At 42.2% G+C, this 26,252-nt stretch overlaps 2 protein-coding genes across 5 annotated transcripts; one reads left to right on the forward strand and one right to left on the reverse strand.

The window, feature by feature from the left end:
• Positions 1-1,101: 1,101 nt before the first annotated feature.
• On the forward strand, positions 1,102-7,187 carry rpl34 (ribosomal protein L34). Its single transcript, XM_043674326.2, has 5 exons — positions 1,102-1,136; positions 4,031-4,104; positions 4,550-4,649; positions 6,114-6,217; positions 7,058-7,187. The coding sequence occupies exons 2-5, from the start codon at positions 4,040-4,042 to the stop codon at positions 7,140-7,142; spliced, it is 354 nt and encodes a 117-aa protein (XP_043530261.1). The 5' UTR covers positions 1,102-1,136; positions 4,031-4,039; the 3' UTR covers positions 7,143-7,187.
• Positions 7,188-9,731: 2,544 nt separating this feature from the next.
• LOC122539462 (S-phase kinase-associated protein 1-like) lies at positions 9,732-16,979 on the reverse strand. 4 transcript variants are annotated; one of them, XM_043674324.2, is made up of 6 exons: positions 16,850-16,979; positions 15,200-15,299; positions 13,394-13,467; positions 12,464-12,607; positions 10,971-11,111; positions 9,732-10,112 (listed from the first exon to the last, which is right to left on the reverse strand). In XM_043674324.2, the coding sequence occupies exons 2-6, from the start codon at positions 15,294-15,296 to the stop codon at positions 10,077-10,079; spliced, it is 492 nt and encodes a 163-aa protein (XP_043530259.1). In that variant the 5' UTR covers positions 15,297-15,299; positions 16,850-16,979; the 3' UTR covers positions 9,732-10,076. The 4 variants fall into 4 exon arrangements, with proteins under 4 accessions (XP_043530259.1, XP_043530258.1, XP_043530260.1 ...); XM_043674323.2 differs by lacking the exon at positions 16,850-16,979 and adding an exon at positions 16,413-16,470; XM_043674325.2 differs by lacking the exon at positions 16,850-16,979 and adding an exon at positions 16,139-16,268.
• Positions 16,980-26,252: the final 9,273 nt, after the last annotated feature.

The following is a 26,252-nucleotide window of genomic DNA, read 5'->3' on the forward strand; positions in this document are numbered from 1 at the left end:
AAACCTGAGACAGTGCGGAAAGATTTACACGGATATTGCCAGGACTGGAGGGTTTGAGCTCTGGGGGGGGGTAGGCTGAATAGTATGCGGCTTTTTCTCCCTGGAGCTTCAAAGGCTGAGGGGTGGCCTTATGGAGGTTTATACAATCATGAGGAGCATGGATAGGGTGGATATCCAAGGTCTTTTTCTGAAAATGGGGGTGTCCTAAACAAGAAGGCATATGGTGCCTTTTTGGTGAAAGGGGAAAGATTTAAAATGGACCTGAGAGATAACTTTTTCACATAGAAATGTCTGGAACGAGCTGTTAGAGGAAGTATTGGAGGCAGTTATAATTACAACATTTAAAATGCATCTGGATGGGTATATAAGCAGGAAGGGTTTAAGAGGGAGATGGGCCAAAAGCTGGCAAATGGTTCAAGGTCAGATTTGGATGTCTGGTTGAGTTGAACCAAAGGGTCCATTTCTGTGCCGTATGATTCTATCTGATCAGTTCCTGGGGACTTGCCTACCTTAATGCTTTTCAAAACATCCATCACCTCCTCCTTTTTTATATCAATATGTCCTGGAATACCAACACACCACTCCCAAGCCTCACCATCTACCATGCCCTCTTTTGTCAATACCAATGCAAAGTATTCCTTAAGGACCTCACCCACTTCCCTCTGGCTCCATGCATAAATTCCCTGCTTTATCCTTGATTGGACCTATCCTTTCATCAGTTACCCTCTTGCTCCTTACACATGTATAAAACACCTTGGGATTTTTCTTAATCCTGTTTGCCAAAGACATTTCATGACCTCCCCTATAGCTTTCCAAAATCCTTGTTTGTGTTATTTCCTGCTAACTTTGAATTACTTTGAGCTTTGTGTATGCTTTCTTTTTCTTTTTGACTGGGCTCACAATTTCTCTTGTCAGCCAAGGTTCCCGAATCTTATCCTTCATTTTCACAGGATCTAGTGGTTTGCAGCTTCACTGTATCCCAACATTTCCCAGCCTTATAGAGTGGACGTACAAAAAGATGGCGGCGCCCATGGCTGTTCCCGTACAGGACGCTATTCCGTACGGCAGCTGTTGATAGCTTTGAACTTTGCCCCTGATTCACTTCCTCCTTCCTTTTCCGGTGAGGCCGGTTGCAGGTATGGCGTTAATGGAAGCAGTGGAAGGGTTGACGGATAATCGGGCGCCATCCGCGGTCATCGGATGTCTTATGGGCCGGGCACCCGCGGGTTGTCATTCCTCCGCAAGAGAGGGTCTCTTCGGGGCGGATATTGATCGAGTGTTTGTAAGATGAGGCGGATCGGGGAAGGGTTCGGATCCGGGTCCCAGCGAGGCCTTGTACCCGAGGCCGCTGTTGGCAGGGATGGAGAGGGAGGATGGTGGAGTGCGGCAGAGCGGGGACTTGGACCTTATTCTCGGACGTTTCACGGTGCTTTGTATCCAGTGGAGCATGTATTTAAAATCTTTTTAATGTGGGAAACAGCAGCAGTCATCTGCACAGTAAGATCCCACCAAAGGTAATGCAGACAATCTGTTTCTAGCAACACTTGTTTCAAATATTGACTGGGTTGCCTGAAGAAACTCCGTGCCCCTCTCTGAAATAACCCCAAACGACCTTTCACTTCAATCTCAGAGGTCAGATAGGAATCTTTTATTTACAGTCATAGAGATGTACAGCACAGAAACAGACCCTTCGGTCCAACCTATCCATGCCGACCAGATATCCCAACCCAATCTAGTCCCACCTGCCAGCACCCGGCCCATATCCCTCCAAACCCTTCCTATTCATATACCCATCCAAATGCCTCTTAAATGTTGCAATTATACCAGCCTCCACCACATTCTCTGGCAGCTCTGACTTGGATGCGAGCATAAGAGGTACAGTTAGTAAATTTGCAGGTGACACCAAAATTGGAGGTGTAGTGGACAGCGAAGGGGGTTACCTCAGATTACAACAGGATTTGATCAGATGGGCCAGTGGGCTGAGAAGTGGCAGATGGAGTTTAATTCAGATAAATGCGAGGAGCTGCATTTTGGGAAAGCAAATCTTAGCAGGACTTATACACTTAATGGTAAGGTCCTAGGGAGTGTTGCTGAACAAAGAGACCTTGGAGTGCAGGTTCATAGCTCCTTGAAAGTGGAGTTGCAGGTAGATAGGATAGTGAAGAAGGCGTTTGGTTATGCTTTCCTTCATTGGATAGAGTTGAGAGGCCATGTTACAGTTGTATAGGATATTGGTTAGACCACTGTTGGAATTTTGCGTGCAATTCTGGTCTTCCTGTCGGAAAGATGTTGTGAAACTTGAGAGGGTTCAGAAAAGATTTACAAGGATGTTGCCGGGGTTGGAGGATTTGAGCTATAGGGAGAGGCTGAACAGGCTTGGGCTGTTTTTCCAGGAGCGCCAGAGGCTGAGAGGTGACCTTATAGAGGTTTACAAAATTGAGGGGCATGGATAGGATAAATAGACAAAGTCTTTTCCCTGGGGTAGGGGAGTCCAGAACTAGAGGGGATAGGTTTAAGGTGAGAGCGAAAAGATCTAAAAGAGACCTAAGGGGCAACTTTTTCACACAGAGGGCAGCAACTCTGTCAGCTTCCTTGCAACAAGAAGAGCGATTACCTTTTCGGGTCCAATGTGACTTCTTTGGGCTAGTTCCTCAGCAATTCCAGCACTCGCTGTTTTTTATGCACTTTTGGTTTGTGGATTGTGTTTTAATATTCGTGCTGAAAATGTGTTGCTGGAAAAGCGCAGCCGGTCAGGCAGCATCCAAGGAGCAGGAGAATCGACGTTTCGGGCATGAGCCCTTCTTCTTAATATTCGTGTCTGGCATCTCAGACAGTGCAGCACTGTGTCAGTACTTTTCTCCCAAAAGCTGTCCAACACTGCCTCAATCAATGCCTTTTCTTCAGTCAGAAGTTTGAGTCCCTCTTCAGAGATTTGAACACAGATTTCAGGTTGATGCTCCAGTCTTGTCGAATCTGTTGTACAGAAAGCTGCTGAAAATTGGTTTACTAGGTACTCTTTTGTCAAATCTTCTTCCTTGTTTTCACATTCTTCTAAACCTTGTTCCTTCATATCTCTAATCTTCAGCTCGATAACCCTCAGATACATCTGCTCCTCTGCAGCCCTGGTCTCATGCAGGTCCATGATTTTTATTATTCTGTCAGAGGCAATTACACTTAAAGTCTCTGTACGAAGCTTTGGAATTTCTTTCCTAAACCCCTTTTTTAAATCTCTCCTCTATAAGTTGTTTGTAAAAGCTACCTCCACCTTCAAAATTCTAATCATCTGTTCTGATGTCTCTATATGTGGCACAATTCCAGATGTGTCATGTGGTGGGATAACTTCCAATGTTAACTTGAGGTTTTGGAACACTTTCTGCCTCGTTGTCACTAGCTATTGGCAACTAGTTGGGTGCTAAAGTTGGGTTCCCATTCCAGTTCACTTTGTACTGCTGAACACTTGCTCCTGTTAACTTTCTAACCCTTTACTAGTTTCATCTAGACTCTCCTACTGCTACTGCAACTTAAAGCACTTCTAAAATTCTGAACTTATCATGCCATTAATGTCTTGCAATGATTGGATGTTACAACAGAAAAGGAGGCCATTGGCTCTTCCTGTTAGTGCCCTTTTATTTGGAGCTGTGCTTCATTTGCTTCAGTTGCCTGTTCTTGCCTGTGTCCCTGCAGGAATTTTTCTCCGCGTATTTATGCAGATCTCTGCTTAAAAGCTAATTTTGAGACTAAGATGCAGAGGTTGCACCAATTCTGACCCTCAGAATCAGTTTCTTGACTGCTCTCTGCTTTGCCGCCAGTGGCACTACAGTTTGAACAAAGAAGTACCATTGCATTTTTGACATTGTTGCAATGCAGGGAATAAACCAAGGTTACTTATTTCAAATCCAAGTCGATTAGTTGCCTCGTTGCCTCAGAGCTGAATGGTAGGTTACATTTGGTGACACAAGACCTGAACTGTGAAGCTTTATCTCAAAACAGCTGAAATTATCGTTTTGACTGTTTCCTCTTTATTTTCCAGGTCTGAAAGATGGTTCAACGCCTGACATACCGCCGTAGGTTGTCCTACAACACCGCCTCCAACAAGAAAAGATTGTAAGTACTGGATGTTGAAGCAGGTGAAAGCCATTCACTTAGTCCATGACTCAATTATATCTTGAGCTATATGTGTCTGCCACTCTTGATATCCTTACCTCACTAAAAGCCATCAATCAAATTTTGAGTTGACTTCCGCCCGGAACATCTTTTCATGAGAGAGTTCCTGATTACCATTGCATTTACTGTAAAGTACAGTCTTGGAACGGTCTACCTCAAAATTAGAGGCCCTGCTTTTTGTTCCGGGATCTCTCAGCAGAGGAAATAAGATGGTGAGAGAGAACATCAATTTTAGTCAGCTTAAGTATCTCCATTTGATTACTCTATAATCTTCTATCTTCAAGGGAATACAAGCTTTTCCAATTTAACCTTGCTAGCACTTGATGTCTTGGGAGTATAATTTTCTTGGGGGGAGAAAACAGTTAACCTTTTTCTAATTGTGAAGGTCTCGCACACCGGGGAACCGCATTGTGTTCCTGTACACAAAGAAGGTCGGCAAAGCACCAAAGTCTGCATGTGGCATCTGTCCTGGAAGACTCCGTGGTGTAAGTAGTCACTTCACCTTGATGGGGAAGGGTTTTGTGTGTGTGTAAAATCTCATTGAGACATTGCGAAGTGCCTATTCTACAGCTGCGATCTGGACTGAATATATTTATTCTGGTTTCTTTGTCAAAATGCAATGGAGTCACAGTTTTGTGATCTGATGGAGTAATTAATGCCCTAATGATTTCCACTGGAGTAACAAGAAAAGTTTTTTGTTAATGTTCTTGTTTGAATAATACAAAGTTTTCATAGTGCAAAGGAAAGACCATAAATGTTTAACTGATTTGGGAGTCCTTGGTGTGGGCCATCAGTTTAAAATTAGATAAACGTTAAGGAATGCTTCATTGAGCCAGAAATATTTCACTGCATGATTGAGTTAGAGGCCAGTGCATTAAATAAGTAGCTAAGCAAAGAAAGATGTAAAAATACCTGGTGAGCAGAGTGAGTTTTGAATTATCATAGTAAAATAAAATTAATTAACATTAATTGAGCACAAGACAACTCCTGGCGTATTACTTTACGACTGTTAGTTGTTGAATTCTCTTTTCTGAGAGGGACGCTGTTCCTATTAGATTCTGTGCTGTGGTTGTGAACTGTATTGTGATCATCCATACATCCTAATTTTGTATTATGAAATTTAAATTGCTGACACAGTTCCACTATTTGACCAAGACATTACTATAAAGGTGATGAATGTTGTGAAAACCCAGCTTCTTCACTAAGACCCTTTGGGAAGAGAACCCAACCTAGCAATAGGACTGTAGTTCTAAATTGATACCCAGTGGTCATTCAAACCGGGTGGCCATTGCTGTCACCAGTGATTCATATCTTAGAAGAAAGTTTCAGCATTGAACTTATGCTTTCATGCATTTATTCAGGTTTATTTATTTCTTGTGCATGAATTGAGTGAGATTAATGTTATGCAGTGGGAAACTTCCTACTTCGGGTGCACAGTCTTCTAATGGCACTTACTCCAGGTTGTGTACAGCTGAGCTGGAAGCAAAGTGAATCTTCTTCTGTTCTCTCCTAATGACAGAGCAACCCGTTCTGTACAAGTGAAGTCCATTTTCTTGTCTTTGTCGACCAGTGAAGTTTCCAATTAAGTGCACTTGTTGATGTAAGATGTCTAAGTGCTGGATCAAGACTAATCAAACACATTTCACGTGGGATTCTTGCAACTACAGGACACCCTCAGGCTGACTTGCCTTTGAACTGAGATGAAAAGCACTGTTTGGTCCTCTGGGTCATGCAATTCCTAGTTGTGTTTGAAGTGTGTGAAAAGAAGAACTTACTTTGAATTTTGGCCAACCATCTTCAAGCATCTTGCATTGGTCAGCTTGATCTTACTGTTTTTACAAGTTGATCAAATGGGGAATTATGTTTATATTTGGTGTTGAGTATTGCCATTTTGTGTTTCACCCGTTGACCAAAATAGTCACTGATAGCTTCCTCTTGAATTTGTGTAGATTCGGGCTGTTCGACCCAAGGTCCTAATGAGATTGTCAAAGACCAAGAAGCACGTCAGTCGAGCTTATGGTGGTTCCATGTGCGCCAAGTGTGTACGCGACAGGTAATCTTCAAAATGGCTTGTTCCTAATAGTTGTTATTTAATCAGTTTATTAAACGTCTGATTGCAATAAAAAGCGTTTAGTACAGAGTACCTGGTGTTCTCGTATGTGATAGTTCTGCCGGTGATTGAATAGTTTCCATGTAAACTTTCAAGCAGCTGTTACAAGCTCTGGTGAGGTAAAACTGTTTTTGGTCAGTTTTCTGCTAGTGTGAAGAGAGTTTCTATCAGCCATGATGCTGAAAAATTGAGGGGTTCTTTGACAAAAGGTTTTGACAAAGCTGCTGCCATCTGATTAAACCACATGCTCTCTGTAGTTAGTTAAGATAGCGAACGGAGTGATCTTTGGGCCAGTTATTTATGAGGGGTCTAGGAAGGCTGTCTAACTTTGCCCCTGGTAAGAGGCTAAACCACTGGAAATGCTGTCACAAATTTTAGCAGGGAGGTAAAATATGTAATTAATAATTTGGCAAGATGCATGAAATAAATGTCAGGAAGTCTTGATCCAACTGTCCTGGATAGTGGTGAGACTACATAAAGAATACTATGTACAGTTTTATTCTCTCTTTTTACTTGCGTTGGATGCAATTAAGAGAAAGTTCATGTTAGAAGGCCAGTGTGTAGTCTCCTGTGATTTTCCTGTTGTGAGCTGCGGCCTGGATACTTCAACACCATGGAATTTTCAGCTCTTGATGTTGATCAGTAGTTCTACAGTGCAGGTCACTTGCGAGTATTTTGGGAAATATGACTAATCACAAATTTTTACTACCTGACACCTTTCTGTTGAGCTGTGCTTATAACTTGAATCCTTGGCCTTACATGCATTTTTTTTTTAATTTTCAGAATTAAGCGTGCATTCCTTATTGAGGAACAGAAGATTGTAGTGAAGGTGCTGAAGGCCCAAGCACAAAGCCAGAAATCGAAGTGAACCGTCTAGTTTTGTATCAACATGGAAGTAAAAAACTAATTGGAACTTGCCTTGTTTCAGAATATTTCTTATCCCCCCCCCCCCCAATGGGGGTCACAATTAGAGTATGCTCCTGGTGTGGAAAAATATTTGCCAAATCTGACACCACAATATGATTAAAGAATCCATATCACACTGGGGGGGGAAGAAAGAAAGTGGGCAACACAAGCTCTCAATTGATTAGTAAACATGCATCAAATTTCTGACAGATTGCCTGGTTGACCCTAGTTCCTTTGAGATATTGTTGGAACTTTGCCTTGGATAACAGCAGCGATTGAAGGTTTATTGCAGCTCATTGACCATCGGCTTTTGATTCAGCATGGGGTGACTGTGGTTCAGACAGTAATCTCCACTTTCTCACCACCTTCTTAACTGATTGAAGGCCTGGCATTGCCTAAAGTCAATCAAGGTTTTAAATCAATTAACATTGACCTTTATAAAATAGATTGGCTGAATATATTGCAAAACATTGTCGCCTATGGTAGTGTAGCTGGCTACCTGGAGTTAACAGTAATAATGTAGGAGGTAGAAATTACCTTGGGTTCCCTGTAATGGGGAAGTCCAGTGTGATGGTTAGATACCAAATTTTAAAAAATCTCAAGCCACTTAATATCTGATCCATTCTTTCTCTGACTTCCTGAAAGCAGCTAAGTAATTGAGACAAGCTAGATGCTGTATTACATGAAGGAGGCTCAGACCCTCCAATGAAACATATGTGCTGATGTTCATACTGCACAGAAACCTCATCATTATGTATCCTGCTCTTGCTTTCACTCTCAAAAACTGCCTCACTTCCTATGATTCCTTTCAATCATTCCATGTAATAATGAGGAAATGTAAACTAGTAAGTTTAAGGTTGTAAAATTGGATAAATTCTCAGGCCCAGATGAGATTATTTCCAAGGTCCTCCACAAGGCAAGGGAGGAGACTGCTGGAGCCAATGGCATGGATTTTTAACTCATCTCTGTCCACAGGAGAACGAGGATAGCTAATGTACTATTATTCAAGAAGGGTGATAGAGGAAAACCAAGGAGTATTAACAGCAGTAAGAGGGGAAGTGATTGGGGGGAAAAAAAAATTGAAGGCAGAATTAAACTCCTTGGAAAGGCACATATTAAGTAGTCAGTTTAGCTATTGTCAGATCATGTCTAATCATTGAGTCTTTCCAAGGTTATTAGATTAGATTACTTAGTGTGGAAACAGACCCTTTGGCCCAACAAGTCCACACTGACCCACCGAAGCGCAACCCACCCAGCCCCATTCTCCTACATTTACCCCTTAACCTAAAACTACGGGCAATTTAGCATTGCCAATCCACCTAACCTACACATTTTTGGATTGTGGGAGGAAACCAGAGCACCCGGAGGAAACCCACGCAAACACAGGAAACATGTGCAAACTCCACACAGACAGTCGCCTGAGGTGGGAATTGAACCCTGGTCTCTGGCGCTGTGAGGCAGCAGTGCTAACCACTGTGCTGCCCACAATTGTATGAAGGTAATGCAATAGTCTAATGGACTGCAGGTTTTTGACTAGATGTTATAACAGACCAGAGCAATTTGGACCAAAATTGACTTAGCTGATTGTGATGGAAGCTGAAGTCCAATGCAATGCCAGAGAGTTCTTTACTGCTTGTAATGTAATTATCTAGAAACATTAGGGTTTTTATCAGTAAGTTCATAGATGAAACAAAAATTGATGGTGTGATAAATAGCAAGAAAACCCTTAAATTACAGGTGTGTGTCAGTGAGGCTGGTCAGATAAAAACACTATGAAACAGAACATGAGCTCAAAGCAGAACAAACCTGGGGCTGAAATGCCAGCAGTGCCTGATCAAGCTGGAGTCAGATACTGTAGCAGGTTGGTAAATGATTTGAAGGAGAATATAGATGACAAACAAAAGTGGGCCCAGTAACTATCCCTGTGGAACACCACTAGTCTCAGAACTCCAGTTAAAAGAAACCTTCCAATGACTGAAGGAACATCTTCCATTCCTGTCAATTTACTGTGCCATTTGACAATACCTTAAATGGTCTACCCTATTTTAGTCATTACTATAATAAAGAAAAAAAATCAAAGGAACCGTTCATTGAGTTTTATATTCAGATTATAACAAAAGCCAGTATTCATTTGGGTTCTTTGCCACCTTCAGTGACTTAACATTCATAATTCACCCTCTCTACAGAACACAACACCCAATAATCCTTTCAGCACAGGTCTTTTATTTAAAAGAGCACTCTCCCTCACACTCTGTCTTATCCACTCAGGGCATTTCAATACCAGCGTCAGCCATGCACAGTAAATATTAAAGTTTTCAATAAGAACAAAAATTTGTTGCTTATAGAGCAGGAATGTATTCGGAAACATCACTAGACAGTCCACTCGGTATTTTTTGCACTGCATTAAGTTGGAGAATGATTACATTTAGCTAGTTTAAAAAAAAACATTATTTAGCTAGTAGCTATGATACAACGGATTCCTTCAAAATTAATAAAGGAATGGGGCCCACTTTAGACAATAATAGGGTCATTCAAAAACCCAAACAGACCATTCGCAATAAAAAGTAAAGTTTAATTACAAGTTAAACAAAAAAGGAAACAGTTTTGACTTCTAATTGCTGTCATACTGCCAGTGGAATTCTTTACACAGCTTTAATTCTAAACAGCAACAAGGGAAAACTCACATGATGAAGTAATAAATATGCTGGAGACCCTGCTCAAAATACTAAAGAAAACTGGTTTCATGAAGCAAGCATTAAGCTCAAAATTAACACTCTTACAAAATGTTTATGCATTGTTATCTTAACACTATATTTCAAAAGTACCACAGGCTAGTGATTAATAAGTTGTGCAGGCTTAAGATTTTCTATTGAGCTGCACACGTTTCCCCATTGGATCACTTCTCTTCACACCACTGATTTTCCTTTCGTACCTGGAAAGTAAAATTACATACAATTAGCACACCGGAAAGAAAAAAAAAAGCATCTTTTTCTGCTTCCTTCACCTCAATTCTGCAGCCTACGTCATGCTTTTTAACAATTTTGCTGTCTGAAAGCAGCATTCAGAAACTAACTCATGCATTTTTTAAAAAAAAGGGTAAGGCTTGTTAAGTGCACAATGCACTTAGCTAATCTATGCTGTTTCCATAGAGACTGTTGTTTCAGGCACACAAACAAAAAAGGTAACTTGACCATCTTTAGAACCTTCTTGCCCACCTTAAATGTCAGTAGAAAATTTAACTCAGTGAAAAAAGAAAAACAATGTAAAAAGCAGAGCAGAGTCATGATGAGGACAATCATAACATTAAATATTATTAACAAAGCAATATCTGCTTTGCACTGAAAGGACAAAGTTATTAAGCCACATAATTCCAAACAACAATAAAAAAAAAGAGCAACTGCACTAGTAGGTGGATCAAATGAGCACCTTGGGCAATTTGTCAAATTGAGCTTTCGTTATGCTGCTCTCAAGACCTCAAATCTCAACTTGATAAGACTACCTCCAACTGCCTAGGTGGAAACTTGCCCTGTGCCCAGATACCACATGGCTTAGAGTATTTGTCAAACAAAATATTATACTTTTATGATGCCATGCAAACTGGCCCAATGGTTAACAGGGCTGAGACACTAAATGAAGATCCTTTACGTGCCAGGTTATGCTGGAGAAGTTAAAACCACTATTAGCCGGTTGTGGCCACTTCTTCCTTCCTCCAGAGACAACACTAGTTACAATAAGACAGCAGAGAAATCATCTGCAGCTTTAAATCAATTTAGAATATTTCAAGATGTACCTGTGCCTCCTCTTCTTCAGTAAAATCATTTTTAATGTTGAATGTTTTGCGAATTTCTTCAGGGGTTTTTCCTTTAATCATGTTTGCCACTGTTTTGCAAGTTACATCAAGAAGACCCTTGATATCAAGGTAGTTTGCAGCCTGTTAAAGCAAAGAGAAAGCTCATTTAAACAATAAGAACCTTTGCCCTGGATAAATTTTATTTTTGTCAAGCTCTTGATAAGCCACATGCATCACTCAAATGGACTTAAATCAGCATTTTTTAAAAAAAGGTAGCCAATCGCCATTCTAAAACAACTAAACAAAATCCATTCACTCAACAGGTATTTTTCAGTGAACCTAGTTTGTCACCTCATAATATAATGCTGTGGTTACAAAAACTGTGGTACCAAAGACACTAAGCCATTGGCTACAGTGCTGGGCCTAACTGACCACAGAACAGGCTCTTTCAATGTTGAATATCAGGTTATTGTTCAAAACCAAAATTTGTGGTCCAACAATTAAAGTGGTACAAGATATATTTTAAAAGTAGTGCAGGTTTGGTTTCTTAAAAGAGGCGATTCTTTTATTTTGTAGAACAACAGTAAGCCATTCAGTCCTAGATAGCTTCCTCCTCCATCTCGCCTCACCAGCGGATGCTTTGTTGTTTTCTTCCCTCATTGATTCGTTGATTTGTTGGAGGGAGATCCCATCCAATTTAGTTAAGCTTTTTGAAACTGTAACTAAAGATTATGATGAAGGTTGCAGTTGATGTGGTTTACATGGCCTTAAGTAAGGCCTTTGACAAGGTCCCACATGAAAGGCTGGTCCAAAAGGTTAAGAATCCATGGTACCGAGGGCAAACTGGATCCAAAATTGGCTTGCAAATAAGAGGCAAAAGGTTGATGTTGCGAACTGCTTTTGTGAATGGAATTTTGTGACCAGCAGTGAAGAGGATGGTGTCAGGCTAAGTCTCTTATTGATCAGGTGATAAATTAGGCAGAGCAATAACAGATATATTCCTGAAAGATGTGAGATGATGCACTTTGTGGAGGATTGACACAATGAAGGGTAGGTCCATAGGGAGAATGTAGGAACAAGGTGCACAAGTCCACAGATCCGTGAAGGTGTGAACACAAGTAGATGGGATTGTGAAGGCAGCTTAGGGAATGCTTGCCTTCATTAAGTGGAGTACTGAATATACGTGCAGGGAAGTTTCAGAGCTTTAATTAAGCCACAGATGGAACACTGGGTTGGCAACCAGAACTGCACAAAATCAGAAAAAAAACGTAATTGCGCTGGAGATGTTGCTAGCAAGTGGAAAATCTCAGTTATGTGGAAAGATTGGGTTTGTTTTCCCAGGAGCAGAGGAAGCCGAGGGGGGTGCTTCTGTGCGATAGACAAGGCAGATTGAAAGAAACTCAGTCACTTTAGCAATTGCAAACCTTACACAGAGAATGTGAAGCTTTGACACTAATCTACAAAGTGTTCAAAAACTGCCAACAAATACTGACCAGTATTAATTCGAAGAGAGTACCCTGGTCGACTTTCAGAAACTCCTGATCCCACACAGGTATGTCGTCAGTTCGTTTTTCTTTGTTTTCGTCATCCTCTGGTGGGGGAGGGTCATCTCGATGATGCGTACACCACTGGATTACCTAGTGCATAAACATAGCCTTCAAGCTGGTCACTTGTCCAGGTACCTGGGAATTTACTTCCACTATCAAAGCTTGCAAAGTGGAAATTTACCACTAAACAATCTAGGCTGGATCGAGTTTGTACTAGAGTGGATACAGTGTTCAAATGCAATCCCACAAAAGACAGATGAGAGTCCAGGTAGCACTGCAAGTGCTGTGAAGTAAACTTTGACTGAAATGTAGGACATACAACTGTCAATTTTGGCAAAGCAAGCTCTAAAACAGATGATCAGACCATATAATCTCGACCTTGACTTGAACACTCCTGGTCTTTAAAAAAAGTAAAAGGATTTTATTTCTTGAAACAGACAGGTGCTCATTTTAATGATCTTGCCAAAGTTGGCAGCTTGAACAGTGCAACAACCTCCTTCTGTGCTGCATACAAGATGTCCACCTAAATTACATAATCAAGTCTCTCGAATGGGACTTGAACCTACAGACCCCCTGATTCAGAGGCCGGTTTGCTCCCAGCTCAGCCAAAGCTTACATATATCCAATTGATTTTCATTGGGCTGAAAAAGTGAAATGGATGAAAGAGGATTGAAATAGCAGTAATGGAAAATGTCACGTCTCACTTTCAAACAAAATCATAACATTTTATTTCAGATTTCCAGCAGACACAAAGTGCTGGAGAAACTCAGCAGCTCAGAGTTCAGAACCATATAGAGTCACATCAGACTTGAAACGTTAACTAGGTCCACAGATGCTACTAGTTTCTCCAGTACTTTGTTTTCATTACCACTTTACCTTTTTCAGAATAGCAGCGTTCACATTTGGGAGTGGCACTGGATCATCATCACCTTCATCATCCATACCCAGATCTGTGTTTAAAAGAGAAAAATGACAAATTCAGGACATTTATTACACTTATGAGTCATAGAGATGTACAGCAAATAAGATAGGCACATTGTGACAGCCAATGCCAAATTTTACTACGTTTCACATAAGCCTGTTGTGATCAGTTTATGCCCGAAACGTCGATTCTCCTTCTCCTTTGATGCTGCCTGACCTGCTGCGCTTTTCCAGCAACACATTTTTAAGCTCACTCTCCCAGGCTAGGTCATTACACTTCAATATAATCACAGATTCCATCCCTTCCTCAAACAGCTGCTTTCAAGTTCCCCCGAAGTGCCAGATAACTTTCCACTTAAGTTACATAGGCACAGGCATAATGTGTAACCAGCAAAAGTAGACATTCCTGTCCAATTATGGCACAGTCCCACCCATCAAACACTTAACATTAATCCTGGCATTGCAATCATACCAAAGATTTTTAAATGTTCAAAATATTCCAGAAGGATCAAAACTTTGTGGAAACAAATACAACACTGTTGTTGCTTAAAGGGACATCACGTCAGTGTTTATAACCTGACTTTTGCCTATTACTCTTGGATCTTAAAAAGAACCTTACTGCAGAATTAGTCAGGTTGTTTCCAGCTTATTTACTGCACTATCATGTTATTAGCACTGGATCTCTGCCACATCTATCAATAGCTTCCTGCAACGGTACTGCAGCTGGCTAATCCTTGCCGCATTCAATATTGTGTTAGCAGCAGGGAGCACACTCTATCATAACAGAACATAAAAGAAAAGCAAGTGTCCTAACAAAAACAGAAAGCAAATATAAATATATCGCAACCCTGACTACGGTAGTACTTTTGCTTTTAGATGTAAAATTTTCTAAAATTCACTGCTGGTAAAACTGTATTGTTAAACTGTCAAAAAAAAAATCTAATTTATAGCCTTTTCTGATATACTGGTTGAGACAGGACAAAAACATCACAGCTAAACAAAGCAAGAAAAACATTCACATCAGCTTTGTTGATACGTTTGAAGGATAGGGAGAATCGACAATCAAAATTAGCAGAACGTAAAATAGGCAATGGAGGTAACAGCAATTGGTGATCAGACTTGAAGTCTCTTGAAAGACAATACTGGGAGTTTGGAATCCACTCAAAAGCTTATTTTATAACCCTGACATTGAATCATTCCTTATCCCAGTCTCTAATCTTTCCAATAATAACACAAGTGCATAAATTGCAATTAAAAATATTGTCATCACATCAAGTGAACGTGAACAGTTAATCCTTCATTTGGGTCAGTAACACACTGAGCCAGCACAGACACCTGAATATCCAACTGAGATTTTCACACAAATGCCTGTATTATTAAATTCCATTCCCTACAGTATGGGAACAGGCCTTTCAGCCCAACCAGTCCACACCGACCTCCGAAGAATAACCCACCCAGACCCATTTCCCTCTAACTAATGTACCTAACACTATGGGCAATTTACCATGGCCAATTCACCTGACCTGCACATTTTTGGACTGTGGGAGGAAACCAGAGCACCCGGAGGAAACCCACGCAGACAGTCACCCAAGACTGGAATCGAACCAAGGACCCTGGTGCTGTGAGGCAGCAGTGCTAACCACTGAGCCACTGTGCCGTCTTAGGGACAGAACAGTACAAGCTAAGCACTGAATCAACCTGCCGGAAAGCAGAATCATGTGAAAAACATTACTGTTGTCTCAGAGCCCCTACTGGCTATACCTTCCAACATGGTTTTGATTGTGATAGACTGCTTTGCTATTTCCACATCAACCTCGAAGATCTCACCATCTGAGCTTTGTAGCTTAATGGCAGGCATTTTCTGGAAGTGAGGAGGAAAATCATGTTAACACATTTTGCAACGTTACAGAAATCATGTCTCACTTCAATCATGCCCATCCCTCAAACTCCCAACAAGTTCAAATCTCCTCACACAATCACATGATCAGTCATTCATTTTCCCATACCTTTAAAATTACCTATCCAAACATCTAGGAGCATTTTCACTTGTTTCTGCATCACCTGCTCAGTTACTATTGATTCTATCATTACAGCCACAATCTCACTAATTCTACTTCACCATTATTTTGTCATGTCCTTCACCTCCTTACGTCCCTTATTAAATAGTCCCAAGACACTTAGATATAACAAAAAAGGGTAACTTAGGGTATTTGGCAGCATTTAAAGTAGTTCCAGACAGAAATCCTTGATTAGATATGCTCACATGTTAAAGTAACTGCAGGTAACCATATTAGCTGGACTCAATGGATGTAACCAGGCCCAGGGGGTGTGACATCCAAAGAGAACCTAAGAGAACTACCGAAAAATCAGGACAAAGTATCTTCTTCCATTTTTAACAAGATGTAAGAACTACTTCCAGTTGGGGTCAGAATCTTAGGAACATGTTTCACATGGGCAAAACAGGGTTCTGATACCAAAGTAATGGGCATCATTTAAAAATGCCATTAGCAGGAGATGAGAAAGATAATGTTTTTCCTCCAGATAAATGTGTCTTTTGGTACCCTCTTCCTGATGAAGGGCCTCAGATTATTTTTAAGGCACAGGTTGAGAGATCCTGGATAAAGAGGGCGGTGGAGCTGGGGGCAAAGGAAATGGCGAGGTGAAGGGGGGGGGGGCAAGACGCAGAATGACTAGTACCACCTTACTGAAGAGTCAAGCGAAGGCCTGCTGATTCGCTCTGGAGCTGATCGAGGGAACAGAGACGGTCAGGTCAGCGGACAGAGACAAGAGTGAGAATGCACCTGCTGCCCCGGGTGACGGCGGATGGAACCTGGTGCCGGCCGTCTCCAGGGTTACCGCTACCATGGCGACAGCCACCACCCCATCCCATTGTGACGTATCCTCAGCGCGCCCCCCCAACCCAACCGACCAATGGTGGACGTGGTCAGCAACGCGGCCCCGACCGTCGCCGTACCTGCTGCGCGCGACCAGTCGTCCCACACTGACTGTGGCTTCACCTTCTGCCCGCTCGGACTCTGAGTGACCCAGTGACCCGCCGATATTTATACCTCACCCCTCCCCCCACCACCGTCACCGCGCTGAGCTCACAGGCCCCTGCAGCTCAATGCCAAGGACCCCGCCCCCCCCCCGGAAAATACACACACACACACAACCAAATCTGCGCTTCACTTATTGACGAGCATTTACTGCCCGACTCAGCTGCGAATGTATTCGTATTTTTTTGGAAATAAAGGGCGATTATCGTCGGGCCCGACGTTCAAATCAGGCGATCGCCGCAGACCACTCACATGGTGAGGGTGCATCCGGACGGAGCACGCCAACCCACCCGCCCCCTTTTGTTTTTAAACATACAGACACGCAGATAGAAAGCGCCACGGCTGGATGACTTACTTTTTGATTTCAGGGGACAGATGAGGCTCCCGTGAGCAGTGTCTTTTCCGCGGCGGGAAGGTGACTCACCGACGCACCGCAGGAACCCCCCGAAGCGTCGCTGTGGCTGTCACGTGACAGGCGGGGCGCGCTGGGTATTGTAGTTCACTCGTGCACCCCCCGGGACTACAGTTCCCGTGATGCTCCTTCTCCATTGTTCTAATCTCCGCCCCCCCCAGCCCCCAAGGGAATATGATACAAATTGTTTCTTTCTCCACAGAGATTGATGGACCTGCTGATCATTTCCAGCGATTTCTCTATTTGTGTGCATATCAGAAAGAAAGGTACCCTTGCCCCAGATACATGATCCTTCAATGTTTGTAGACTTTCCGGTATTTATAAATCAAATATAGTTTCTCAACATTAATCCTCAAGAGAGTGGGAAATAAAGTTGACAATGGCTAGACAATACTAGGTTGAGTTGCAGTTCGCATTCTGATTAAGGACTGACTTTTACAATATAATATGGTGATTGATTTTGATAGGAAGACAGTCAAGAGAGTAAATGGCAAAAATTTAAAGATATTACAGTAGCACAAGGATCTTACTCTAAATGGCAACAAATCTCTTAGGACAAGGTTGGGAGAGTGGTAAGTAAAGTGTGCAGTATCCTCAACTTTAATAACAGGGACATCAAAAGGTAAACAAATATTAAACCCGGTATTAAACACTGGCTTGGTCCTCACTGCAGTATTGCTATGCAGTTCTGTATATTACAAATTGAAAAATTGGGCGTATTTTCTGGGAGAATAGGAGTCAAGACGAGGCTTGCAAAAAGTACTGAAAATCAGAATATAGAGAGAGAGAAAAACTGTTCCCGTTGATGGAAAGATCGAGATTTGATGCGGGGTGGTCGCATTGGTGATTGATAAAAGAAGCAACGGAGACGAGGAAAAAAATCATGCTGTCGGGGGTTACGATGCACTCTGAAAATGTGGGGCGGGTGGATTCAATCAAAACTTTCAAAGCGTAATTACACAAATATATGAAAGGATCAAATGTGCAGAGCTACAATGGAGTGGCACTGAGGGAATTGCTCCTTCAGAGATCCAACACTGAAATGCCCTCATTTCTGTGATCTAGAAATAGAAAGTTCTGGAACAGTCCAGCAGATCTTTCAGCATCTGTGGAGAATGAAAAAATCTATACATCTCCTTCATGACTTCAGGATATCCAAAGCACTTTTCAGCCAATAACTGATTTTTGAACTGAAATCAGTTAATGTAGGAAAAACAGCTACTCAGATGACCACAGCAAGGTCCTGCAGAGGGGCAATGGTCCAAATGAACTGATAATTTTTCTGATGTTAATTCGGGGATAAATATTAGCTGAAACATCAGAGAGGATCTCTTACTACTTTCTGAAGTTCTGCCATGGGATCTTTTACACACGCCTGATAGCCTGTGTTTAATATCTCAGCCGAAAGCATCTTGTACAACACTGCCTTGATACTGCTACAATACAGGATTGTTGGTCAATGTGGTCTCTGGTGTGTGACTCGATTCAACAATAGTGTCATTCAGATACGAGTGCTTCAAACGACCCCGACAGCAAAGCATCTATTTGTTACCAGAATCGGCTAAATAAAATTGACTTTATTCAGCTAATCAGGACAGAAGGCAACACTGATATTGAAGAGGATGATATAACATCACAGGAAAGGTTGAACAGAGGTCAGAGCGGCACTATCTTATTTAGCTGTCTCGTTGTGCAATGCTGACATTAATTACTACTTTGAAAGGGATAACTTGATTATATATTTTGGAGCCCATCTTTACAGGGCACAGTTTAAAAAATAGCTCAGATGATAAAATATTTTATTCTGAATGAAAGCAACAGTGAAAATAAACACGTTGTTCATGTTATAGGCTTTGATTCTCCAACACTGAGGCTTCTGTACTCCAGGTGACACCACGCCAATCTCTCAGCCAGATACTTTCAGTTCCGATTCCCAATCTAGGATGCGAAAGTTCAAGACTCATCAGGTCACTAAATCAGCCTGTGAATCCTTTCAATGCTCCACATTTTCGTTCATGGGGAAAAAAGAACGTGGAGATATTAAAAAGAAACCCTACTCTCCAACTTCCTGTAACATGTCATTTGAATACAGGGAGAGCCCAAGGATCATGAAGCAGAAATTCTTTATCATACTGACAGCAGGTCATGACAAGTAGAAAGGGGTATTAAGGATACACAAGAACCTATTTACAATGTATACGGAACGAACATATGGGTTATATTGAACTGAGGAATGCCGTTGTCTGTCCACTCTCTCTTCCTATCAGCCGTCCCTCCACCCCAGACATTTGCTTTTTCAGCGAGATTCTGTTCAACTGCTGCCCTCCTTCACCATTACTGCCTCCTGCTGGAGAACGTGTACACAACATTCACTTGCTTCAGGAAGATCCTGCATTTATCTAAAGTATCATTCACATCTTTGAGTCATCAAAAAGATGTTCACTACTTCATGGATTTTGTATTGAATTATAACCAAATAGTGACGCCGACTGTGTATGGATGGTTAACAACAGCATTGATAAGGTAACATAATTTGTTTTCGATGGTGTTGGTTAATAGACAAATATTTCCTCAGAATGATGGAAATTCCAATAATACAATGCTCCCTGGATATTCCACTAAGGTGTTAGTCTAGATTATACCTTCAAATCCTGGTTTGAGGTTGACCTTCTTCCTCACAGCTAAAGTGACACTCAAAATGCACAAGCCAGCAACAATATCTTTATTTTCATACACCTAAAAATAAAGTATGAAGTGCAATGAGACATGAAAATCTTCCTTGTATTTTCAGTCGAGAAGTGGTAGAATACATGAAAACAATTCAATTAATGTTTTCATTGGAACAGAGATGCAGCTATCACAAGGTGGCAGTCTTTAGTTGGCAAAACTTTAGTCAAAACAGTAATAGAAAGACTTGCATTTTTATAGGGTGCTTTCATAGTTTTCCCAATCACCAGACCTGAAAAAGCACTTTAAATCTGTTTTTTAAAGTGTAATCCCTATTGTAGTGTAGGAAATGCATCAGGCGAGTTGCATACAGCAAATTCTCAGATAATCTATTGTTGATTGAGGGGTATCTAGGAAACTGGGGACAAATCCCCTTTCACATCCACTTAAACAGGCTGGTACAGTATGTTGGCCTTCATAATGAGAGGAATAGAGTACAGGAACAAGGATGTCTTGCTGCAATTCTGCAGGGCCCTGGTGAGACCACACTTGGAGTATCGTGTGCAGTTTTGTTCTCTTTTTCATTCTCCTTATCTGAGGAAGGATTTTCTGGCTATGAAATGAGTGCAACAAAGGTTTAACAGGCTGATTCCTGACATGGCAGGACTAATATACGAAGAGAGATTGGGTCGGTTTTGACTGTATTCACCGCTGTTTAGAAGAATGAAGGGTTATGGGGACCTCATATATACCTTTAAGACTCTAAGAGAACTAGATAGGGTAAACCAGGAAGATGTTCCAAATGACTGGGGAGTCCAAAACCTGGGGTCACAGATTACAGGGTAGGCCATTTAGTACTGAGACGAAGGGAAATTTCTTCAGCCAGAGAGTGGTGAACCTAATTCTCTGCCATAGAAAGCAGCTGAGGGTAAAACACTGAATGTTTTCAAGGAGGAGTTAGATACATTTCTTAGGGCTAAAGGGCTCAAGGGGTGTGTGGCGGGGAGGGGGAAAGCATAAATTGGGTACTGAGATGGATGAGCAGCCTTGAAAAATAAATAAACAGACTGAACAGCAGAGTAAACTTTTAAAGGGCCTACTCCTGTTCCATTTCCTATATTTATGTTTCTGTGTGTTTGACAGCATTTAATTAGTGAATGGCAGAGTGAGGCAGGCAGCTGAGAGTTAAGAGAGAAATGTTAGACTCAGTCCTTGACATGTACATTCACTGCACGGTAACAGTGTATTAATCTCTTGGTGCTGAGCTATATGGCAAGATCTGTGAAGTTTATCTCCCACAGCAGAACCCCTGGCAGTGATCTTTTTCAGATTCTGAAAGAGTTTGGTAGGATACGCACAAAGATGTTGCTTTGACTTGTAAGAAAATCCAAGACACGACCGCGAGGTACATGTCAATCATAAACCCAGCAAGGGATTCAGGTGAAACTGCTTTTCAAGAAATTGGTGGAAATATGGAATTTGCCACCCCAGGGAGTTATTGAGGCAAATCGCATAGTTGTATCTAAGGAGAAGGTACATGAGGAAGAAAGAAATAGAAGCTCTACTGATAGGGTTAGATGAAATAGAGGGGGGAGGAGGTTCATGTGGAGCCTGAATACCAGCATGAACCTGATGGGCCAAATAGCCTATTTCTGTGCTGCAACTGAATGGGGTCTTCTTAGCCCCTTGGAGATGGCTTTGGAAGTGAATTATCCAAGAAAGTATCAAAACAGCTTTTGGGATGGCTCCTCAGTGCTGTCCGTTTCTGGAATGTTTCCCAGGAGCAACTGCCACTCAGGAGAAAAGTTTCAACTCAACCTCGAGACCCCTTTAAGGTATAAAGTGAATGTGGCTGTACACAGTCAACCTCATTTGAAGTGATTCCCTCCTCCCAAACTGGGAGCTTACTGCTGGAGCGGAAAACATTTTCCTTTCACCCATCTGGATCAGTCTGCTCTCTCATCGCTAAACAGAAGAGATCTGCCAGGAATACAATTGAAACTTTGGCTTTACCTTCACAATAAAGCAGAATATTTGTGATATTGAAATGCAACCAGCGGAAGGCAGAGCTTAAGATCTTGGAACTGTGCTTCTTTCAGTCTAGCATACTGTATCGCAGATGAGGAAGGGGGTTGGGAGATTTTGAAGCTTGAGAACTCTATGTCATAGAGTCATGGAGTCATAGAGATGTACAGCATGGAAACAGACCCTTCGGCCCAACCCGTCCATGCCGACTAGATATCCCAACCCAATTTAGTCCCACCTGCCAGCACCCGGCCCATATCCCTCCAAACCCTTCCTATTCATATACCTATCCAAATGCCTCTTAAATGTTGCAATTGTACCAGCCTCCACCACATCCTCTGGCAGCTCATTCCATACACGTACCATCCTCTGCGTGAAAAACTTGCCCCTTAGGTCTCTTTTATATCTTTCCCCTCCCACCCTAAACCTATGCCCTCAAGTTCTGGACGCCTGACCCCAGGGAAAAGACTTTGTCTATTTATCCTATCCATGCCCCTCATAATTTTGTAAACCTCTGTAAGGTCACCCTTCAGCCTCCAACGCTCCAGGGAAAACAGCCCCAGCCTGTTTAGCCTCTCCCTGTAGCTCAGATCCTCCAACCCTGGCAACATCCTTGTAAATCTTTTCTGAACCCATTCAGGTTTCAGCACCGATCCTTGTGACACTCCACTGGTCACAGGCCTCCAGTCTGAAAAACAACCCTCCACCACCACCCTCTGTCTTCTACCTTTGAGCCAGTTCTGTATGCAAATGGCTAGTTCTGCCTGTATTCCATGAGATCTAACCTTGCTAATCAGTCTCCCATGGGGAACCTTGTCGAATGCCTTACTGAAGTCCATATAGCTCACATCTACTGCTCTGCCCTCATCAATCTTCTTTGTTACTTCTTCAAAAAACTCAATCAAGTTTGTGAGACATGATTTCCCAGGCACAAAGCCATGTTTACTATCCCGAATCAGTCCTTGCCTTTCCAAATACATGTACATTCTGTCCCTCAGGATTCCCTCCAACAACTTGCCCACCACTGAGGTCAGGCTCACTGGTCTATAGTTCCCTGGCTTGTCCTTACCACCCTTCTTAAACAGAGGTAACACGTTTGCCAACTTTCAGTCTTCCGGCACCTCACCTGTGACTATCGATGATACAAATATCCCAGCAAGAGGCCCAGCAATCACTTCTTTAGCTTCCCACAGAGTTCTCGGGTGCACCTGATCAGGTCCTGGGGATTTATCCACCTTTAACTGTTTCAAGACATCCAGCACTTCCTCCTCTGTAATCTGGACATTTTGCAAGATGTCACCATCTATTTCCCTACAGTCTATATCTTCCATATCGTTTTCCACAGTAAATACTGATGCAAAATATTCATTTAGTATCTCCCCCATTTTCTGTGGCTCCACACAAAGGCTGCCTTGCTGATCTTTGAGGGGCCTTATTCTCTTCCTAGTTATTTCTCAAGAGTAGGTCAAGTTTTGCACCTTCTCCAGTGGGTACATCCACATACTGAATCAGAAAATTGTCTTGTACACACTTAAGAAATTCTTTTCCATCTCAACCTTTAACACTATGGCAGTCCCAGTCGATGTTTGGAAAGTTAAAATCCTCTACCATAACCACCCTATTATTCTTACAGATAGCTGAGATCTCCTTACAAGTTTGTTTCTCAATTTCCCTCTGACGATTGGGGGTCTATAATACAATCCCAATAAGGTGATCATCCCTTTCTTATTTCTCAGTTCCACCCAAATAACTTCCCTTGATGTATTTCCGGGAATATCCTCCCTCAGCACAGCTATAATGCTATCTCTTATCAAAAGTGCCACTCCCCCTCCATTTTTGCCTCCCTTTCTATCCTTCCTGTAGCATTTGTATCCTGGAACATTCAGTTGCCAGTACTGCCCATCCCTGAGCCATGTTTCTGTAATTGCTATGATATCCCAGTCCCATGTTCCTAACCATGCCCTGAGTTCATCTGCCTTCCCTGTTAGGCCCCTTACATTGAAGTAAATGCAGTTTAATTTATTAGTCCTACCTTGTCCCTGCCTGCCCTGACTGTTTGACTCACTTCTGTTCTCAGCTGTACCTGTCTCAGATCGATCTCTTTCCTCACTATCTCCCTGGGTCCCACCCCCCCACCTTACTAGTTTAAATCCTCCCAAGCAGTTCTAGCAAATTTCCCTGCCAGTATATTAGTCCCCTTCCAATTTAGGTGCAATCCGTCCTTCTTGTACAGGTCACTTCTACCCCAAAAGAGATTCCAATGATCCAAAAATGTGAATCCTTCTCTCATACACCAGCCCCTCAGCCATGCATTCATCTGCTCTATCCTCCTATTCCTGCCCTCACTAGCTCCTAGCACTGGGAGTAATCCAGATATTACTACCCTTGAGGACCTCCTTTTTAAATTTCTACCTAATTCTCTGAAATCTCCCTTCAGAGTCTCAACCTTTTCCATTCCTATGTCGTTGGTTCCAACCTCTTGCTGGCCCCTCTCCCTCTTGAGAACATTCTGCACCCTCTCTGAGACATCCTTGATTCTGGCACCAGGGAAACAACACACCATTCTGATTTTTCTCTGCTGGCCACGGAAACGTCTGTCTGTACCTCGGACTACAGAATCCCCTAACACAATTGATCTCTTGGAAGCCGACATACCCCTCATTGCATTAGAGCCAGTCTCAATACCAGAAACGTGGCTGTTTGTGCTACGTTCCCCTGAGAATCCATCACCCCCTACATTTTCCAAAACAGCATACCTGTTTGAAATGGGTATATCCACAAAAGACACCTGCTCTAGCTGCCTACTTCTCTTACCCTTCCTGGAGTTAACCCATCCATATGACTGTATCTGAGACTTTCCCTCCTTTCTATAACTGCCATCCATCACATACTGTTGCTGTTGCAAATTCCTCATCGCTTCTATTTGTCTGTCCAACCGATCCACTCGATCTGATAAGATTCGCATCCCAACAGCATTTATGGCAGATATAATCCGCAGTAACCCTTAAACTCTCTTTAAATTCCCACATCTGACAAGAAGTACATATCACTGCAAAGGCCATATTTGCTCCTTCACAATCTACAGACCCAGAAAATAACACCATCTTATTCCTCTACAAACACTGCCCCAGGTTAAATTAATAGCTATGGCTTATATTTTAAGTTTAATCAAGAGACTTATCTCCACAAACATATAATCAAGAAAGAACCCACTGTACCCACTAATGCAGCCTCTCTCTTGGACAGACTTAAAACAACAATTAACTTATCTGATTCTGTGATGTGAACTTCGCCCAACAGTTCCTCCAAGATTAATTGTGAATTTCACTGTTTGTTAATTTTCCTAAATGCATTCCAATGTCCAGCAATGCACAAATTCAAACAGCAAAGGCAGTAACTGTGCAGGTTTTTCTCTCTCTCTCTCTCTCTCTCTCCCTCTCCTGTACTGACCTCACCATGTGCTTCCTTTGTCTGCTCTTCTCCCTTTTAAACTGCTGTTGTTTGACTTTTTTTTCCCAAAGTTCCAAAACAATGCAACAGCATATAAAACAGTAATTGCTGCTCCTGGAATTCGAGGAAATCACCTCCAACACCTAAAATACCTCAAAAAAAGGAGCAGCTCTTACAGCCAGAAATTTCTCCTGTCCTCCATCTTGGATTGTCCATTGGGCTGTAAGCTCCCAGGGCAGTGCCAAAATAAGGCCACATGCAAACTGGAGGAACAATACCTCATATCCCGCCTCAGGAGCCTACAGCCCAATAACCTTAACAGAGAGTTCCCCAGCCCCCAACTTATCCCATATCCAGCCTTCTCTCTCCTCCCTGCCTCTTTGACGGTACCTAACCTGTCATAGAAATGTACAGCACGTAAACAGACCCTTTGGTTCAACTCGTCCAAGCCGACCAGATATTCCAACCCAATCTGGTCCCACTTGACAGCACCCAGCCCATGCCTCCAAACCCTTCCTATTCAAATACCCATCCAAATGCCTTTTAAATGTTGCAATTGTACCATCCTCCGCCAGTTCCTCTGGCAGCTTATTCCATACACGTACCACCCTCTGTGTGAAAAAGTTGCACCTTAGGTCTCTTTTATGTCTTTCCCCTCTCACCCTAAACCTATGGAATAGGCCCAAGCCTATTCAACCTCTCCCGAGAGCTCAAATCCCTCAACTATGGTAACATACTTTTAAATCTTTTCTTAATCCTTTTAAGTTCAACATTCTTCTGATAGGAAAGAGACCAGAATTGCACGCAATATTCCAACAGTGACCTAACCGATGTCCTGTACAGCCGCAACATGACCTCCCAACTCCTGTACTCAATACTCTGACCAGTAAAGGAAAGCATACCAAACGCCTTCTTCACTATCCTATCTACCTGCAACTCTACTTTCAAGGAGCTATGAACCTGCACTCCAAAGTCTCTTTGTTCAGCAACACTCCTAGGACCTTACCATTAAATGTATAAGTCCTGCTAAAATTTGCTTTCCCAAAATGCAGCACCTCGCATTTATCTGAATTAAACTCCATCTGCCACTTCTCAGCCCACTGCCCCATTGTACTCTGAGGTAACTTTCCTCGCTGTCCATTACACCTCCAATTTTGATCTCATTTGCAAACTTACTAACTATACCTCTTGTGCTCACATCCAA

The sequence above is a fragment of the Chiloscyllium plagiosum genome, unplaced genomic scaffold (genome assembly GCF_037043375.1).
Source record: "Chiloscyllium plagiosum isolate Xiang-an unplaced genomic scaffold, Cpla_swu_hap1 HiC_scaffold_36, whole genome shotgun sequence".
Classification (NCBI taxonomy): domain Eukaryota; kingdom Metazoa; phylum Chordata; class Chondrichthyes; order Orectolobiformes; family Hemiscylliidae; genus Chiloscyllium; species Chiloscyllium plagiosum.

What these genes read in the sequence shown, in the direction of transcription:
- rpl34 (XM_043674326.2), top strand. Translation starts at nt 4,040, where the DNA reads ATGGTTCAACGCCTGACATACCGCCGTAGGTTGTCCTACAACACCGCC. An exon ending in GCCTCCAACAAGAAAAGATT is followed by an intron (nt 4,105 to 4,549) that starts GTAAGTACTGGA and finishes CTAATTGTGAAG; the next exon opens with GTCTCGCACACCGGGGAACC. An exon ending in GCCAAGTGTGTACGCGACAG is followed by an intron (nt 6,218 to 7,057) that starts GTAATCTTCAAA and finishes TTTAATTTTCAG; the next exon opens with AATTAAGCGTGCATTCCTTA.
- LOC122539462 (XM_043674324.2), bottom strand. Translation starts at nt 15,296, where the DNA reads ATGCCTGCCATTAAGCTACAAAGCTCAGATGGTGAGATCTTCGAGGTT. An exon ending in AATCAAAACCATGTTGGAAG is followed by an intron (nt 13,468 to 15,199) that starts GTATAGCCAGTA and finishes TTTTAAACACAG; the next exon opens with ATCTGGGTATGGATGATGAA. An exon ending in CTCTCTTCGAATTAATACTG is followed by an intron (nt 11,112 to 12,463) that starts GTCAGTATTTGT and finishes TTGCTTTAACAG; the next exon opens with GCTGCAAACTACCTTGATAT.